The sequence below is a fragment of the Carassius carassius genome, chromosome 7 (genome assembly GCF_963082965.1).
Source record: "Carassius carassius chromosome 7, fCarCar2.1, whole genome shotgun sequence".
Lineage (NCBI taxonomy): Eukaryota > Metazoa > Chordata > Actinopteri > Cypriniformes > Cyprinidae > Carassius > Carassius carassius.
Window position 1 is genome coordinate 3524363 of NC_081761.1, and position 19080 is coordinate 3543442.

General features: G+C 35.2%; 1 protein-coding gene across 2 annotated transcripts; it reads left to right on the forward strand.

Annotated features, from left to right (window-relative positions):
• The first annotated feature begins 3456 nt into the window (after positions 1-3456).
• On the forward strand, positions 3457-18993 carry LOC132143369 (SLIT and NTRK-like protein 6). Of its 2 annotated transcripts, none has more exons than XM_059553528.1 (2): positions 3457-4044; positions 15977-18993. In XM_059553528.1, exon 2 carries the CDS (start codon positions 15989-15991, stop codon positions 18470-18472), a length of 2484 nt encoding a protein of 827 aa, XP_059409511.1. In that variant the 5' UTR covers positions 3457-4044; positions 15977-15988; the 3' UTR covers positions 18473-18993. The 2 variants fall into 2 exon arrangements, with proteins under 2 accessions (XP_059409511.1, XP_059409510.1); XM_059553527.1 differs by having other exon boundaries at positions 3457-4035; positions 15970-18993.
• Positions 18994-19080: the final 87 nt, after the last annotated feature.

Genomic DNA, 19080 nt, shown 5'->3' on the forward strand with positions numbered 1-19080 from the left:
CCCACTCGTCACAGTATCCAATATAAAAAATTTGTTTACATATATGTGTGTGTACTGTGTATATTTATTATGCATTTGTAAATACACACATATCCAGTATATGTTTTGAAATCAGCAAATCAGCATATTAGAATGATTTCTGAAGGATCATTTGTAACTGAAGATTGGAGTAATAATGCTTAAATTCAGCTTTGCATCACAGAAATATACAGTTTAGAGTTTTTTTTTTTTTTTTTTTTTTTTTTAACACAACATTACTTTATTATTGTTAAAACAAATGCAGCTTTGATAATCATTATAAACTAACTTATTTCAAAAACATTAAACAAATAAAAAACTGACCAAATGTTTGATTGTACTGTAGGCCTATTCCAATCTGTGATTAAAAGTGTGATACTGTACCTTAGATCACTCTTTACTCTTTGTGATTAATCATACAGTACAATAGGACTCTTTGATCAGACTTAGTTATGACATGCAGAACTAATAATTATATGTACGCTCCCTTCTCTAGAAATGTCTTCTGTGGAAAAGTAAAAACCGTGCATTTACCGGAGCGCCGTGATTCCATCGAGCTGAGCATGTCTTAACTCAGCATTCATTAGCAGCTGCTGACTCTGAACTTCAGAATGCTGTTTCCTAGAGAATCTCAGAGTAATTCAGCCAAACAGATGGCAAAGGCAGGCGCCCTATTCGGCAAATCAATTATATACATTGATAACACATCTCTATTGACCTGGATTCCTTTCAGCTGCATGACTGAAAAAAAAAAAAAGGTGAAATTGTCATTACATTAGATAAACTAAACCAGGCAGCATTTATATATATATATATATATATATATATATATATATATATATATATATATATATATATATACAGTATAGTAACGGGAGGTGCATTGCTCACAGGGGAAATAAGTGATGTGCATTTAGCGGTCTAGGCATTATGCCAACCTGTATGTCCTAAACAAATGTTTAATGATACATAATCCATCGCATCTGCTGTAACAGGCTACCACCTAGCATTAAACCTAAACACTTTCGGTCGACACCGACACTAAAATAATCACACTGCTTTGACTTTGGATGTGTCATTAGTAAACCTCTCTTATCCAAATTACGCAGCGCAGGAGTCTTTGTAGCTCCGCTTGGCCAAGTTATCTGTGGTTCAAACAAAACCAATTTTTTTTATTATTATTATTTATTTTATTTTATTTTTTCACAACAAGCACACATTTGAAGAAAAAAAAACATATCTCAAGTTTTAGAATCAAACACTTTATGAACCCAGGAAGACCCTACATCACCTCCATTCATTTATGGGTGTTTCTTCAACTATGGGCACTTTTGACCTTGTGGACTTTTAGAAAATTCACACTCTAGTTTAGTATTTAATTTCTCTTTAACAATGTCAAATGTGTATTTGTGCATCATTCATGCATTTCCCCCCTAAAAATCACAGTGCCACTTCCACCTCAACTCAAACTCTATTTTTATGGTAGCTAAAATGACATTATTGTATTATATTTCAAACACAACAAAATGGATAGTTTTGTAATAATCCATGTCTTACTATGTCTACTTTCTTAGGTGTATTTCATGCATCATACATTTCATCATATATTTTGACATCATTCTTGACATGTTCTGCTTATGTCATATTTGCCTTGATTTTTATGTTGTTGTTGTTTTGTCACATGTGTTTTTGAAACCAATGTCTCCTAACTTTTTCTTCTCTAACTTTTGATCAACTTTATCTGATTAAATATAAGGGTCACAAAAACAAATGAGGGTCACAAAAATGAGTCATTTTTCTCTCATAAGATTAGATCGGAGTTCACACACATTTTTTTTTTCATAATTTACAATGTAACTGGGTAAAGGGTTAAAACAATAAACTCTATACATAAAAGGAATTTGAATAGTAGCAAAGGTAAATGATGAAAGCATATATATATCTCTTCTTGTGTTCTCAAATATGTATTTTGTATTCACAAAAGCATGTCAGAATGCTCTATTGATTTATGTCAGAAGCTGAAGAACATGTGAAAGTTGACTCTTGCCTCTCACGTGGGTGTTCTCACCTTACGTAATGTGGATAGAAAAGGTGTGGGCTGCTCAGGGTGTTTGCGCAACACTACCTGCAAACACATGACAAAAAAAAAAAGGAACAAAAAGGAACAAACACAATCTGTGTGCTTTCTAACTCTTTCCCATTCAGGTATAAGAGTGCAATGCACCTAAAATGAAAGATTGCAGCTAATAATGAAATGCAGTGTGATCTCTATGATGGTTGGTTTCAGTTACACATAACAGTTTGAAGACAGGAACTTGCACATTATGACTCATGATGAGCTTTACATGATATTGTCAGTCTCGCTGATGGGTTAGTCATGATGCAAAAAATGAAACTAACAAGAAAGGGGAAAAGAAAGTGTGTGGCTGGGTGGATTTACTTCATACTCTCGCCAGATCATACAAAACCTCAATTTTTAAGAAAATAGTATTTCATTTTAATCTTCAAAATGCTTTTAATTAAAAGCTTGTTTCACCTTGATATCAGTCAGTCTGCATATCTTTAATTCATATCAAGGTTAATACATACTTTAATGTAATATTAAATATAAATACAATATTCATATTATTATTCTTCATTTAATGTTTTACTTCATTTGCACAGGGGTAAGCAGTATGTCAAACAGTGAAATACTTTAAACATGTTAAACTCAGATTTGTATATATTTATCATACATAGAGTAGAAGTTTTAACATGTCAACTACATAATAGAGCCATTAAAAAAAAAAAAAAAAAACGGCTGAACTGAAGTTCTCAGAACAATACTTAGTTTACGCACTTGTTTAAAATATTTTATTTTAAAGTTATACATTTATACAAATTATGACATTTGTTATTCAAAGCAATGGTTCACACATATGATGTAATTCTTTATATGTACAGTAGGTATACGTTATCTATCTATCTATCTATCTATCTATCTATCTATCTATCTATCTATCTATCTATCTATCTATCTATCATTTTATTCATTTATTTATTTTAATTAATTTCTAAACAATGTAATTTAACTTTGTTTTATTTTACTTAATGACAGATTTGTCATTGTGACAGTTTACCCCAAATAGTCACAATGTGCCTCAGCTGTTTAAATGACTGTAGAAAATCGATATTTTAAACTAGACACGGGTTTAAACCAATGGAAACCTCTACCGTATAGTGTGAAACCATTCTCCACCATAGCAGTGTGTGTGTGCAGTCAACAGTATCTGTTCCCTAAGCAATAATGTGTAGTCAAACCTTCAATGTGTGATTCAGAAGTGCACGTTGAAATAAACCCCAGACACATTCACTACAGTAAAGAGTGTGACACCTTCCCTTGGGTGTTCAGAAGGTAAGCTAACATATATAATGGCCGAGGAGGTTACTCAGATCTCACACTCCCGCAGAAGTGCTGCACAAGGATGCGTTCAGGACTCGTCTCTCTCTCTCTCCTCTCCTCTCCATAAGGAGTCACGATAGCCCCTTTGACTGTACGGAGGGAGGAGCTCTAGTGAAGTGAAGCTCCAGCATAAGCTCATTCACTGGGCAGATCGAGAGGCTGGAGAATCTGTGCCTCCTCGACACCTTCAGTAAGAAACCGCTGGGGTCACGCGCTCTCCGAAGCGACGCGGACAGTTGAATATTAATTGCGGACTTTTAGTTTCGGCCACTGGACTAGCTGAACACTGAAACGTGGAGCCCAAGAAATGCGGGCGCAAAATATCTGAACATCGCGACTGGACACGTAAATGAATAATAAAACAACCCACTGCGCGATGGAGAGCTCAGGGCAAGTTGGATCTGGACTTGTTCCATGCGTCTTTTTGCGCGGTGGGCTCTTCCGTGCCAGGGAAGCCTTTTGAGAAGTCCAGGCGTCCGGTTTGTGCTACAAAACTGGGTGGTTTTGTTTGATCCACAAAGCACAGATAACTTGGCCAAGCGGAGCTACAAAGACTCCTGCGCTGCGTAATTTGGGTAAGAGAGGTTTACTAATGACACATCCAAAGTCAAAGCAGTGTGATTATTTTAGTGTCGGTGTCGACCGAAAGTGTTTAGGTTTAATGCTAGGTGGTAGCCTGTTACAGCAGATGCGATGGATTATGTATCATTAAACATTTGTTTTAGGACATACAGGTTGGCATAATGCCTAGACCGCTAAATGCACATCACTTATTTCCCCTGTGAGCAGTTATTTTCTAATGCACCTTCCGTTACCATATATATATATATATATATATATATATATATATATATATATATATATATATATATATATATATATATATGTATATATATATATATATATATATACAATCCGAACGCATTGCAAAAGTACAATAGACAGTGCTAACACTGACTCCTGTGATCTCAAGGTATATAAACCCTTATAAGGTTTAATTTACTTATATTTTCTCATTCCCTGCAAATTCAGTCCCTGTAAATGAAACTCATGTGACTTCATTGTGATGTAGTCGTCTGCAGCACAGATGCTCGCCTTCAAAGTCACATTTACACAAAGGCATAGACACACACTCGCAAGTGTTCAGGCAGACATACCTACACACAGAAGTCCTAATTTAATGTCTGGAGAGACAGAGTTTGCAGCACACTCTCTAAAAGCCCACGAGAAATAGATGTGCAGTCCACATTAAATCTTTTGTTATGTGTAGAGAGGTTTCAAACAGTGACAAAGATGTTGAAGTTTAGATAGTGCACATCTAAACATTTCTTTTAATAAATGCAACACATCATGCAAATACACAGACAGATAGGATTAATGTGAAGAATTAATGTTTCTGAACTTTTTTATATTAAAAACACGTAACATTTAGGTATCATGTTTAGTAGCTTAACTGGCTGAGTGTGACGCTAGCGACATCAAGGTCATGGGTTTGATTCCCAGGGAACATACAGTGCCAACATAAAAGTGCATACATGTAAGTAGAAGGCTTTTATTGAATGCATTATCCTTTAAAAGAAATGATTATGAATAAAATTTCAGCTTGATGTCATACTTGTTTGGATTTCTTTTTGAGGTAGACCACAGGTATTAAACATGAATGTATGCAATGATTTTTTTCATATGCTAACATGTTCTTTTCTGACACACCTGCCAATTTGGTGTTTTACTGCACTTTTAATTGCACAGCATGTTTTGCATGTGTCAAATAACTCCAAACTGAGACAAATTTGTGATCTTAAACTGTTCAAATAATAGTTTTCTCATGCATTAGAAAAACAATTTATGTTAATAGTTTTTAAAATAACCTTTTTTTTTGTCTTAGTGTGACGAATATTTCAATAATCTGAGGATCCTTAAATAACCTTTTGTGCAATAGAAATGTTCTATGGATGTTAAAGGTTTTTCATTCCAGTAAGGAACCTTTATTTGTAAGAGTGTGGAAAACTGTTGCATCTGCACTGTAGGAGATGATTAAATCATCAATATCATCTTAGTATTAAAAAAAAAAAAACACAACACGCAAAATGAGGGATTTTACATGTGCAATTGTAAAATCAACCAATCATGAGGGTTAAACTGTATAGTTTTATTAACAGTGAAGGCTAAACCCACTATAACACTCAATATCGAGTGGGCGAGTTTATTAGCTTCACAGGACTGTGTGCCTTTTCTTTCGCCTCTGTTCTTATATGTGGGTGTTGTGGCGTCTCCCTGGGGCGAGAACATCATTTCCTCCATAGTGCCACAGACACAATGAAGGGGCCATCTGCGCTAGTCCACTGATTTGCGGAGGGTAAAATGGAGCGTCACTGATTCGCTCATCCCTTTGCCCCAAGCCCAGTGTAGACTCTTTCTCTTCATCTCTCCATCCCTCATTCCCCTGCACTGGATGTTATGGTTCCCCAGTGGCATGCTGCGGATGCAACCTGCAACAATCTGTTGGAGGTTACTTCTCTTTATTGAGAGCTGTGCACTTACATGCTCAACACGGACACAAACAACACTGGTGTATCAGAACAAGCTTGGAATCCTACATCGGATCTTGATACCTGGCTACATCTTATCCAAAGTGCTCAATGTGTGCAATTTAATCAAGTTACCTTTAATCAGTGCTTTATACAATAAAGATTGTTTCAAAGCAGCTTCACAGTAAAAAGCAAGAAAATAATGATTAATGATGCAAGTGTGATCTAATATGATATGGCAGCCCTTCAGAAGACAGTAGCTTCATTATTCTCAGTTTAGATCAGTGTGGATTCAGGTGAACTGAATAAACACTGAATTGAATTGAGCTGAATAATGACACTGAACTGAATCAACACTTTGTGAAGTTCATCATTTAGGAAATAAGTTCAAGTTAGCTAAAAGCAGCTCTAAAGAATGCAATAGTGATGTTATTCAGCTCAAATCAGTTCAATATTGATTCAGTTCAGTTTAATAAATGTTGACTTTGCAAAATTATTTTAAGGATTTTTTTTTTTAATAAAGTATTAGAATACAATATTATCAACTCAATTCAGTTCAATGCTGATTAAGTTCATTGTGCTGATTTATTTGAACTGAACTGAATTTTCACATTGAACAATCAACACTGTGAAGTTAATCAATTATGAAAGTTCAATTCAGCTAAAATATTGATTCAGTTCAGTTTAAAAAATGTTGACTTTGCAAAATGCATAAATTAAAAAAAAATAAGAAAAAAATCTAAATCATCACTACAGTAGACAATATTGTCAGCATAATTCAGTTAATAATTCATAATTCAGACTGAATTGAGCTGAATAATGACACTGAACTGAATCAACACTGTGCAAAATTCATCAATTACGAAACAAGTTCAACTCAGCTATAAGCAGTTCAACAGAAGACAGTACTGTCATTACACAGCTCGAATAATTTCAGTTCAGAAACTTTGTAACGTTCATCAATTAAGAAACAAGTTCAATTCAGCTGTATGCAGCTCTACAGAAGGCAATAATGCCGTTATTCAGCTTGAGTCAGACGATTCAGTTTAGTTCAATAATAGTGTCGATACTGCAGAATTAGACAATTCCAAAATAAATTCAGTTCAACTATAAAACAGCCCTACAGAAGACATAGTGTAATTATTCAGCTCAATTCAGTTCAAGCATTCAGTTTATTAACCCTCTGAAGTCAATTAACGCGTATACGCGTTATGATGCATTTTCTCCTGATAACCCCGAAAAGAACTTAAATTACACTTTCAGTTTTGATCGTACAGATAAGAGCAATACATCAATCGAATCTGTAAAGGGTCTACTTTGAAATATCATGAAGTTTCAATAACAATATACAATACTATACCATTCAAATGCTTGATGTAAATAATATAAATGTAACAAATAAATGTAACTGTAACAAATGTAACACAATGCTGTTCTTTCAATTTATCCCCACTTAAAAACCTGAAAAATATTCTCAGCTCTTTTCAACATTAATAATAATAATAATAATAATAATAATAATAATAATAATAATGATGATGATAATAATAACAATAAATGTTTTTTGTTTTTGTTGTTGTTGTTGTAGAAAATCAGATTGTTAAAAGGATTTCTGAAGGATTCTGTGACTGGAGTAATGATGCAAATAATTCAGTTTGAAAGTCAGCTTTGATTGTTCCTAATAAACTGTTTAACTGCACTCCCAAGTGGATATTAGATTATGTTGTGGGGTATTTAAATATATTCTAAATAAACTACAAACATAAAATTATATACATGTATTTTGTCCTCACATTCTTTCTTGTAACTCTTCCCTCTCAGTGGCACACAGATGACTGAATGGCTCATTATGCGGCTCATTATGCAGCTCATTGTGCAGGCCTTTGTCTTCTCAGGTGGAAATCACAATGATATTCATGATAGTTGATGCCTACTCGCATATGACTTTTACCAACAAAAAGTGTCTTAGAAAATTTAAATCAATATATTGTTTTCTGTAAGTGAGTAAACAAGATGATTTTCACATCATTTAGAAAGAAAAATTCCAGGCTACAAGCTCCAGTTCTCAAAAGTCACGTGAACCAATGTTCTGTATGTGTTTTATTGCCTTATTCAAGTGATTTAACATTTTTAGTTTTTCACTAACCACGCATAACATTTTTTTTTTCTCAAAAACACAATCATGTACATACATGCTGATCACATATTATTATAGCCCAGTTTGTGCTGATTACAGTGAGATCAGACTTTACCCATTTAGATATTTATAAGAAACTGAAAAAAGCACAAATGTCAGGGCATGACAAAACTTCTCCAGGCCCCAAAAATACCCTTAGACTCCAGAGGGTTAAAATTACACTTGGTTAAAACGGTACCAAGTAATGTCAAAATAGCATTGTAATGAGAACTAGATTTTTAGTGCTGCTTATCTGATCAAATGCTTTAAAGTGCTGAGGGTGGTTGCAAGGGCATTGCTTTGGGCGCTAAGTTCAGAGTTGTGTTATACTGGATTTCTCTGTGGTTGCTAAGGTGTTCTAAATAGTTGCTAGGTGGCTGTTTACTGGCCCAAGTTTAAAGAGCCCTTTTTCATATCTCTTGAAATGGCTCGGGTCCTTCCCTCAATATCAGTCTGGGAATTTTTTTTTATTTTGTTTTTTATCGACCACCTGGTGAATAGCATAAGTCTAATTGCTTCGAAAAAGTAACAGCACCCAACTTGACTCCTTCATGTTTGTAACTGGTGCTGGATGAGTTATATTCCATATTTTAGTACTTAGAGTTTAAATAAACCCTTGACCCATGTATGAGCAATAGTAGTAATAATGTTTTTCATGCTACTTACAACTATTTTTTAACTTTGTTTGAAAGAAATGGATCTCTAGTATCTGTCTGTTGATGAAAACGACACTGAGAAAATTAAATCATCGATCTTCTTTCCCTGCTTTGAGATAATGGTTGCCCTTGTAAATAAATGTGAATCTCTCTAGTGGATTCACATTGTGCAGTTCAGATTTATTTGAGTCTGGATAACATTGAAATCAAATTGGGAGAAACACTGGAGGAAGGAGCAACTGCAGATATACAGAATTATCAACTTTGAAAATAATAATTCTACTGCATTTTAAGTAGTAGATAATTAATTTCATGCATTTATTAATTAAAAATAATATTTGTTAAATTAGTTTAGCAAAAATTAGTTTTTTTTAATAATCATTGGATTATTTTTCTACTGTTCTATTGAATGTGTTACTTGTTTATATGCAATTGTGTATACATAGTATAATATAAATATTGCTTACTGTTAATGTTAGTTAATCTATCAATGCTAACGATGGAGACCTTATTGGAAAGCATTACTGCATTTTCTCTTTAGAAATAGTTTTTTTTTTTCTTTCAAGTAAACTAATGTCATAGCAGAGCAAAAAATTGAAGATAATCTTGCTGAACAAGTTAGTTAAAGTCAACATATTTACATCTTCCTGAATAATATCACACGTTTAATGGCACACAATGTGCAAAATAATCTTCTGACTTAAGAATAAATCTAGCTTTAAATGGAATAAAAGAAAAAGGGTTGAAAAGCTGTTAAAAGTGATGATTGTTTTATTAAATGATTACATCTCTGTAATATCTTCTGCATTTATCTCATTAGCCACAGTCATTTTCATAAGCTTCAGGCAAACTGAATTCACAGAGCTGAACGACGTGAACACTCATATGATTCATCTAGAAATCCAGCGCTATATAAATTGAATATGTCAACTCTGTGTCAGACCCACTGCTGTCATTTTTCCACATCATTTGCTTTAGTGACCAAAGAAGTTATATAAAGTTTTGAACAAGTCACGCACTTGCTTGAATACATGTAATCTAACATCATTTCAGACAGACTGATATTTTGTTTTTCTTTAAAAAATATGAATGGTGCTTGTTTATGCAATATGATATTATGGTCTGCTTTTTAGTATTGCACAAAATCATTCAATCACTTACCACACCTCTTAGCATGAGCAATAACAATAGCATGAGTTTTGCATCAAATTGTAATACTTTTGGTCAAGGGTTCGTTGAATTCACTAACCCAAACTATAAGCAATAGAGATGCTTGACTTACTGTAGCATGTACCAATAAAATGGGATCACAGAAGCGTGGTCTATTTGAATAAACTCTAGTGAAGGGGAAAATCAAATGGAGAGCAGAAAAAGTGAGAACAACTTCCTGTTGTGATGTTGATTTGCAGGGAGAGGTCCATCTGTTACATGCAGATGTTTGTTTCCGTGAGCATATCCGGTTTCAACCGATAGATCTAATGGCTTGATTTCCTGTGAAATAATTATAGCACATTTGTTTAGCAACACATTTGAAAGAAAGCCCACTGTACTACTTCTGCTCCTGCCTTGAAATTCATTAATTTTATATATAGCAAAAGATAAATGTGATGTCCAGTGATGATCCATAGGCTCCAAAACCTACAAAGGCATCATAAGTGCACTCAAAACACTATGGCTGTACCAAAATATTAACTACAACAATTATGCTGCCTTCTAGGATAACTTGTTTTACCCAAATTATAAGGAAACATTGCATGCATGGCAGAGAAAACTAACCAATAATGCCCTGCAACCAACTTGAGACAAAATATGATAGAAGTGAGAGAAATTACAATAATAAATACACTAAAAACTTCTAAACATATTGATAAACACACACACACACACACACACACACACATATATATATATATGTATATATAGTTGTGCTCATAAGTTTACATACCCCTTGCTGAATATGCAAAATGATAATAACTCTAACTAAATACGAGGAATCATGAAATTTTTTATTTATTTATTTTTATTTTGTAATGTCCTGAATAAGCTATTTCACATAACATATGTTTACATATACTCCACAATACAAATAATAACTGAATTTTTAAAAATGACTAATTTTATGATAGTTGTTCATGAGTCCCTTGTTGGTCCTGAGCGGTTCAATTGAAAAATCTTCTAGCTCCTTCATGTTCTTTGGTTTTCCAGCAACTTCTGCATATTTGATATTCATATATATATAATTTATTTATTTATTTTCAGCGCTGTGTCTACTTCAGGTAATGGACAACAAGATCACTCAGTGGGTTTTGAAACAGAGCCAAATTAAATTTTATGCATAAAAACATCAAATGTTTCAGTTGTTTGGATCAAAATTATACAATCACCCTTAAAACCCCAAATTATCCCATGTTATTACATTGGGTGTGGATATTACATGGTCTGGCGCCTGAGTGTCCTGATTTTTTAACATTCTTGTATAATGGAAGCTCACTAGACCTAAATTATTCTACCTGGAATGAGGTTGCAACCCTAAACTGCATTGTCATGTAGAAATGTCACATTCGTCATGTCCACAGTCTGCGGACTGAATTGATTTGACACCAGCTTCACTGAAGACATGAAAGATAACACAATGCTTTTCAAAAGTCTAGGAAAATTAAAGTTATACATGTCCTTTATATAGCATATGGTAAACAAATTATGCAAATTTGTGGTTGTTTTAAACAATTGATTTGCTCCTGTGTGACAGGACCACAGCCACTGATTGCCATGCTTCATTGGTCAACCTTGTTCTGGTGGTGTTTCATTACTGATCAGATAAATAATGAATGACCAACCCTTAGAAATGTGTCTGAGACAGCCGCCATTCTCTCAACCTGCTCAAGCAAGACAATGCCGACAAACAATACTTCTCTGGGGATTGGATCAAATATAATTTCCTTTTTAAAAAGGTTAGCATCATGAGATCCTACTAAAATGCCAATGAGCTCCAGATATTAAAAAAAAGGACCCAAGGACCTTTACTTTGCAATTTATAGTTAGTTGTGTAGAGATTATTTGTCTTTGAAAGATGCTTGGGTTGCTGTAGGCTTGGAAGCAATTGAAATTCAACATTGGAGGGTAAACCGCACATATGGGAGCATACAAAAAATGTATTGCCTCAAAACAAAGGACACTGAATTGTGATGCCAAGATAAGATAGTAGAAGCAAGAAGCGCACACTATATTTCCTCTGTTATGGATATATGAAGCTCTCAGTCACAAACAAGTTCACTAGACTCATACAAAATAGCCTTGAGGGTTATTTTTCTTTACTTTAATTTATTTGAACATTTCACGGGACATATAACATCAAACAATGTCATCAAACATTCACCATATGCTGCTGCGATGGATTCTTCTTGTGGGAGTCTGCATTGCTGTCTGTTTTTCGGAGGAACTGGCAACTTAGCATATATATATATATATATATATGTACATATGTGTGCATGATGTGGGGTGGATACAGTATTCATTTTTGGATGTCTTCCATTCTCTCTGGCATGTGTCACTTCAGTTGGAACAAACAAGTTACTGTGTTTGTACAGTGTGGAAAAGGATTTTTCGCAGTTGTAAATAAAACAAAGAGTATACTTTACAAGAAAATTTGATTTAATTCTGTCAAAATGTGTGAATTGCTATTTCTTTGTAATTAATAGGAAAATCTCTTAGTGATCTGAAGTGAAAATACATTGCTACACCAATCGTATGTATTTATTTATTTATTTATTTATGTAGTTGTCATCTATGAAAAAGAACAAGAAAAATCACAGATAAATTCTCTCTAATATCTCAAATGTTTCTCTTAGACATCATGGATGTGCGTAACATAAGATCTGTGAAATATAATCATCTTGTTATTCCAACAATAAATCAGAAACCTCAGAGTGTAATTGAATTAAACAAAAGGACAATAATTATTGAAAATAAGTCTGAAAAGAGATTTCTTTAATCTTTCAGTTGTTTGACTGAGGTTTCCTGCTGTTTTGGATTTTTGTAGTTTGAAAAATAACCATGGTAATATTAGAATTGTGCTTAGGATTGATGATGAAGATACCAAGCCTTAGATTTATATATAAACTTAAACAAATAAATATACCCAGAACAGATAAATTATCTGAACAATTCAACCTTGGAAAAAAATAAAACAAAAAAATGAACCCATTTTCTCCTTTAAATGCTAAAAGAGAAAAGGCTAAGAAAGAAACAGCTATTTATTATTATATATATATATATATATATATATATATATATATATATATATATATATATATATATATATATATATATATATATATGTGTGTATCCACATTTATTTTACAACTCCATATCCATTCTGTAGTCAACAATTGTGTAAATTGTTCTTATTTGGCTACATAAATGTTATACTGTGTTTTCTTGAGCAATCAGGGCATGCCATTATTGGGATTTTTTCCCTACAAGTGGATTTGAGATTATACAGTCTTTTTCTCAGTATAGAAGAAGCCTTAAGCAAACATCTCCATTTGTTCTACATTTAATCTCCTAACTGTTTAGCAGGAGAAACAACTGAGAGATCAAAAAGATCTCATGCATAACTTGTCTTTCCTATGGGATAGCCTATATGCTTTGGCTAACCATGCAAGAGAAAGACAGGAGAATTTGCTGTATCAGGACAGATGTTTCCATTCCCCTCCAAGGATGTGTGGAGCGGGTCATACAGGCAGGTTGGGTGTAAACCTGAGGCATGAGAAGTCACGAGTCAAGCTCTATGTGCATATGTGTGTATATAGATAGTTAAGTAGATGTATATTAGGCCCTGCTTAAATGCATGAGAGCGCAATATGTAGGCTTCACTGGCGTCTAATGGACCACAAATTCTCTCTTCACTGTCAGCCACACACTGCTTGCTAAAAATAGGAATGGGACCATGTTTTATTTTTTAATTTTTTTCGTCTTTGTCCTGTCATCTAGCATGACATGCAAAGCATTCATATTCTCTGCAGTTTTTGTAATCTTTTAATCTAATTTTATTTATGCCCCCACCCCCTTCCACCCCCTTCCACTGCCGTTCTACCTGCATCCTCAAGAGAGATGACAAAACCATCTTTGTTTGCTCACAGCTGTCAGCGCACGCAGTCTGTCGGTGTCATGTGGCATGCCGGACCGTTCAATGTTTGATTCAATGTCAATACAACTGGGAAGCCTTTAATTCCTTGCAGATTCTCTGGGACTCTGGGGCGTTTTATGTTTCCGGTAATTTGCATGGAACTGTGTAATGTTGTTTTAAATGGCATTAAAATATAATGAAGAATAGTGTGTGGTTATTTTCCTTCAGTGGAACTGTATGAGGAAGAGGTTGTTCCGGGGATTTTTTTTTTTTTCATTTAAATATCAACTTTGTCCTAGACGTGTCTCATAAAGTTCATTTGAAGACAAAAAAATAAAAATAAACAATCTTTGACGTTTAGCTTATAGAATATAGAATATACAGATATAAAGCAGATCAGATCATTTGGTCTTGGAATAATTTTCATAGAATGTTCATTGAAATCTCTTTTGATTGCAGATTTAAGTATCATCTGAGCAAAACTGGATACAATGTGAGAAGATGGTCTTCATCATCATCATCTCCCTCAGATATTTCTCCTGAAATCTCCCAAAATAAGAAATTGACACAACAAAGTAGTCATATCAATCATATGAATTTAACAATTCAGGTTCTTCACAGATTCATTAAAGCATTTTTGAGATTTTTGAAGAAGAAATATTTTGCCAAATGATTAGATTGGCAAAATGTTATTATTTATTTATTTTCTTTAGGAGGCATAAATGCAGTCCAATAATTAATTTAATTAATTAATTAATTTATTTTAATTATTTTTAAATGATCCTAATCCTACTGCCAAAGATTGAGTTCATAAGTTCTCAGAGTTCATAGAAATCAATTGCTGAAGAGTCAGATGGACTACACTGCTCCCTATGATTATGATTCACAAAAAAAGTACCAATCATTAATACCCCCCCCACCCCAAATAAAAAGTAAAAAAGAAAAAAAAGATATATATATATTTTTTTTATGTTTTATGGTTTTGATTCACTAACAAGTATTTGTGTATAAGACCATAAGAGTCGATAGAGTCGATGATTGCTCAAAAGAATAGTGCTGCTAAATAGTGATTAGTGAACGATGCAATGAAAATACCATGGTGCTGAGTCAGCGCAAAAATGCATGCACATGAAATATTAACGGTAATTCTGTTCCAGTAAAAAAAAAAAAAAATACCCTGTTCTGATTAAGAACCTGTTCTTGGCTCCAACCCTACAAATAAGACAAAGGCAATTGCTGAATGTTGAAGAGGAAATATCTATTACATTAATGTGGAAGAACCTGTTAATACTGAGATCACTGACTTTTCTGTTTCATTCAAATTAATTCTTAGACATAATCGTTTGCATAGTGAGATGATTAAAGGACACATATCTTAAAGCACACTCATCCACATGTTTGAGGTAACATGGTCGGGAAAGCCATTGCAATTATGCACAGAAAAATCTCACAGGATGTCTGTTGCTGAGGACTGATGTAAAATTGTAAAGTAAAATATAGGCTATGCATGCATACAAATGCTTTGCATTACTGTGAAAAAAAGAAAGAAAAAAATTCAGTTTGTTTGGTTGTTTGATCTACAAATTAAGAGCGACATAAGCACAAGTCTGTTTCTTGATTAGATTGTAATTATTCCAGTAATTTTAGATACTTAATTATTTCTCTAAGTATGTAATGTAATATAATCATCACTATTATCCTCATCATCATTGACGCAATCAAATTATTCATTTAGGAATATTACAGAGTTAGTTACCATATAAAATGTTCTAGTGTTCCACTTACTGCTTGTATGCAATAATAAAATGCAATATGTTAGGAGCATGCTTTTAAAAGCTTAAAAAAATATAAATCTTTAAATATCTTTATTTAGGCACATATTTTTTTTTTTTGCCTGTTTATTTCATTAGATTCAGCACTGTGTACTTGCAATAATTCTCATAATTCTGTGTTATTTTATGTGTTTGCTTACTGCTCAAAGTAATTACCTTTCCTTCTCTCCCCCTGTGTTGTCTTTTTAGATACAAGGAAGGAAAAAAAATGCTGGCCAGGATCATTTTTGTTTGCTCCTTCTTAGCTGGTGCTAGTTTTGGAGATACTGAGCCTCAGGCATTGTACGGTGGAGCTTGCACATCTTTGTGCACCTGTGAAGAGAAAGATGGACACTTGTACATGAACTGTGAAGACAGAAACATAAGCAAAATCTCAGACGTGAAGGTACCATCAGATATGCCTTTGCATTTAAACCTGTATAAAAATGACTTGGTGGAATTACTTGCAGAAGATATGGAGGCTTTCAAGAACGCCGTCACCTTACATCTTGGTTTAAACAGCATACAGGAGCTTGAACCTGGCGTTTTCAGTGCACTGGCATCCCTAAGAAAGCTGCACATAAACAGCAATTTTCTGGTCATGCTGAAGGAGGACACATTTCACGGTTTGGTAAATTTGGAATACCTTCAGGCTGACACCAACTTCATTCGGGTCGTGGAGCCTGGGGCCTTCAGCAAGCTTGTCCGTCTTAAAGTTCTGATCCTCAATGACAACTCCATCGAGTTCCTTCCAAGCAACATTTTCCGCTTTGTGCCTCTGACACATTTGGATCTGCGTGGGAACAAGCTGCAGACACTGCCGTACGTGGGTTTCCTGGAGCATATTGGTCGTATCATGGAGCTCCTGTTGGAGGACAATGACTGGATGTGCAATTGTGAAATCTTGCATTTGAAGGTCTGGATCGAGAACATGCGGGCACAGTCATCTATTGGTGAGGTGGTTTGCAACAGGCCTGAGGATCTTAGGGGCATTTCTTTGGCCAGGGTCAAAAGGGATTTACTTTGCCCCTCTCATGCTGACATCAATCTCGAAGAGCCATCAAAGTCTCTAGACATGGTTGTCACCCCATCCACCAAGGTTGTTCAGATACCGAATGTCAACGATGGCACAAAAGTGCCCACACCTGCAAATGGCCTAGGGACATTTTGCGTGCCAATGTGCTCTTGTCCTCCCCAAAGCATGGGTTTCTTAATGCACTGCGAGGACCGAGGCATTCAAAGGATATCTGATATAGGTATTCTTGAACAAAGCCCAACCAAGCTGTTTTTGACAGGAAATATGATACAGCGACTTTTCAAGTATGACTTTGTGACGTACGACAGTCTGGAACTGCTCAATTTGGCGAACAACCAGATAGACTACATTGACAATGAAACCTTTCTGAGTTTGAGCAATTTGAAAAAACTGTACCTGAATGGAAACAGGATAGAGAAAATCTCAGCAACAATGTTTCTTGGCCTCCACAATTTGGAATACTTGTACTTGGAGCATAATGTCATCAAAGACATTGAGGCTGGATCGTTCAACCCTTTGACAAATCTAAAGCTTCTGTTCCTAAACAACAATCTGCTCAACACTCTCCCTGCACAGATATTTCGTAATGTGCCCTTGGTGAGATTGAACCTAAGGAAAAATGTCTTTATGCACTTACCGGTGAGTAATGTGTTGGATCAGCTCAATTATTTGGAGCAAATTTATCTTGAGGACAATCCCTGGGACTGCACTTGTGATTTAGTCAGCCTTAAACAGTGGGTGGAAAAGCTAAGCAAGGACACTGTAATGGGTACCATCTTATGCCACACCCCTCAAAAACTGTCTACTGCTGAGGTTAGAAACCTGAAGCATGATGTTCTCTGTCCTGGCTTGGTCACCTATAGGTCCTTACCGGGAGACACCAAGGATGCTATTGTAGCCACGCCTGCGACAGGAGTCAGCACCAGTGGCTTCTTCCGGTCTCTGACAGAAGCAGTGCCCCTATCGGTGCTCATCCTCAGTCTTCTCATCCTCTTCCTGACCTTCATTTTCTGTGCTGCAGGGATCATTGTGTTTGTGCTACACCGTCGGCGGAGACAGGATAAGAAGAAACAAGTCGAGGAGCAACCTCGCGAAAGCAGTCCCATCCACCTGCACTACAGCATGTATGGCCAGAAGACCACCCACCACGTAACTGAAAGGCAAGGACCCGGCATGTATGACGAACCTTCCCGTAGCCCCATTGTTCAGGTATGCAGAAACCCTAGTTACTGCTCTCAGCACAAAGAATATGAGTTGGATGAGTATGACAGTGAGAAACCTAAGCATATCTGCCATAGCCTCCTCGACAAGGAGAGCGACTCCCTCCTCACAGGACCCAACGTGAAGTTCAGGGCAGTCACCGACTACCCTGCTGAGTTTGTGAGTTTGGGAGATGCGAGCTCTTTGTACAAGAACATCTTAGAAAGGGAACGGGAGCTCCAACAGCTCAGCCTCAGTGAATATCTCAGGAAAAACATATCACAGCTACAACCAGTGGTGGACATGCAAGTCCCCAACCCCCACAAGGAGCTTAAACTAGTGGAGACTCTTGTTTATACAAGGCCACGGAAGGTCATGGTGGAACAGACTAAAAACGAGTACTTTGAACTCAAAGCCAACTTACATGCCGAACCAGACTATTTAGAAGTCTTAGAGCATCAAACGACTTTCAACTGAGCTAAGTACAATATATACTTTGATTTGAAAAAATGATACTCCAAGTGCCTTAACAGTTCATTCTGAGTTCTGATTTAGCTCAAGGGATATAATAATATGACATCAGAGTAGAGGCAATCCTCACGATACGATCATTTGACGTGGACACAACTTATTTCATGCGGACCTTTAACGTTAGCATTGCAGATGATGGATTATGCATTCTAACAAAATTTCAGTCGCACCGAAGGAGTCACAAACAGTTGTCTTTGGACAAGATTGGCTTTGATACCAGAACATTTGTTGTGTATTGTGGTTAATGCATTCTCTTTATCTTTGGTAGGGAAGACTAGCATAGAGTCACTTCACATTTCTATCTGTGTATCTCTTATTATGTACGTAAAAGATATTCAAGCACTGTTTATCTGTAGCAATGGAGGAAATTGTGTTTTATTTTTTTCTTTCTTTCTGTCATACAGAACATTTATGCTTAGTTAAATGATTCCCTGGTTTGCTAAGTTTTGAATTAAACATTCCCAACACAGTTTTTGTTCATTAAATATTAAATAATGGCTGTATTTGGCATGCAAGATGCCTGAAAATTGCATTTATTAATAAATAAGGCGTCA

Coding starts and splice junctions, on each gene's coding strand:
- LOC132143369 (XM_059553528.1), top strand. CDS start 15,989: ATGCTGGCCAGGATCATTTTTGTTTGCTCCTTCTTAGCTGGTGCTAGT.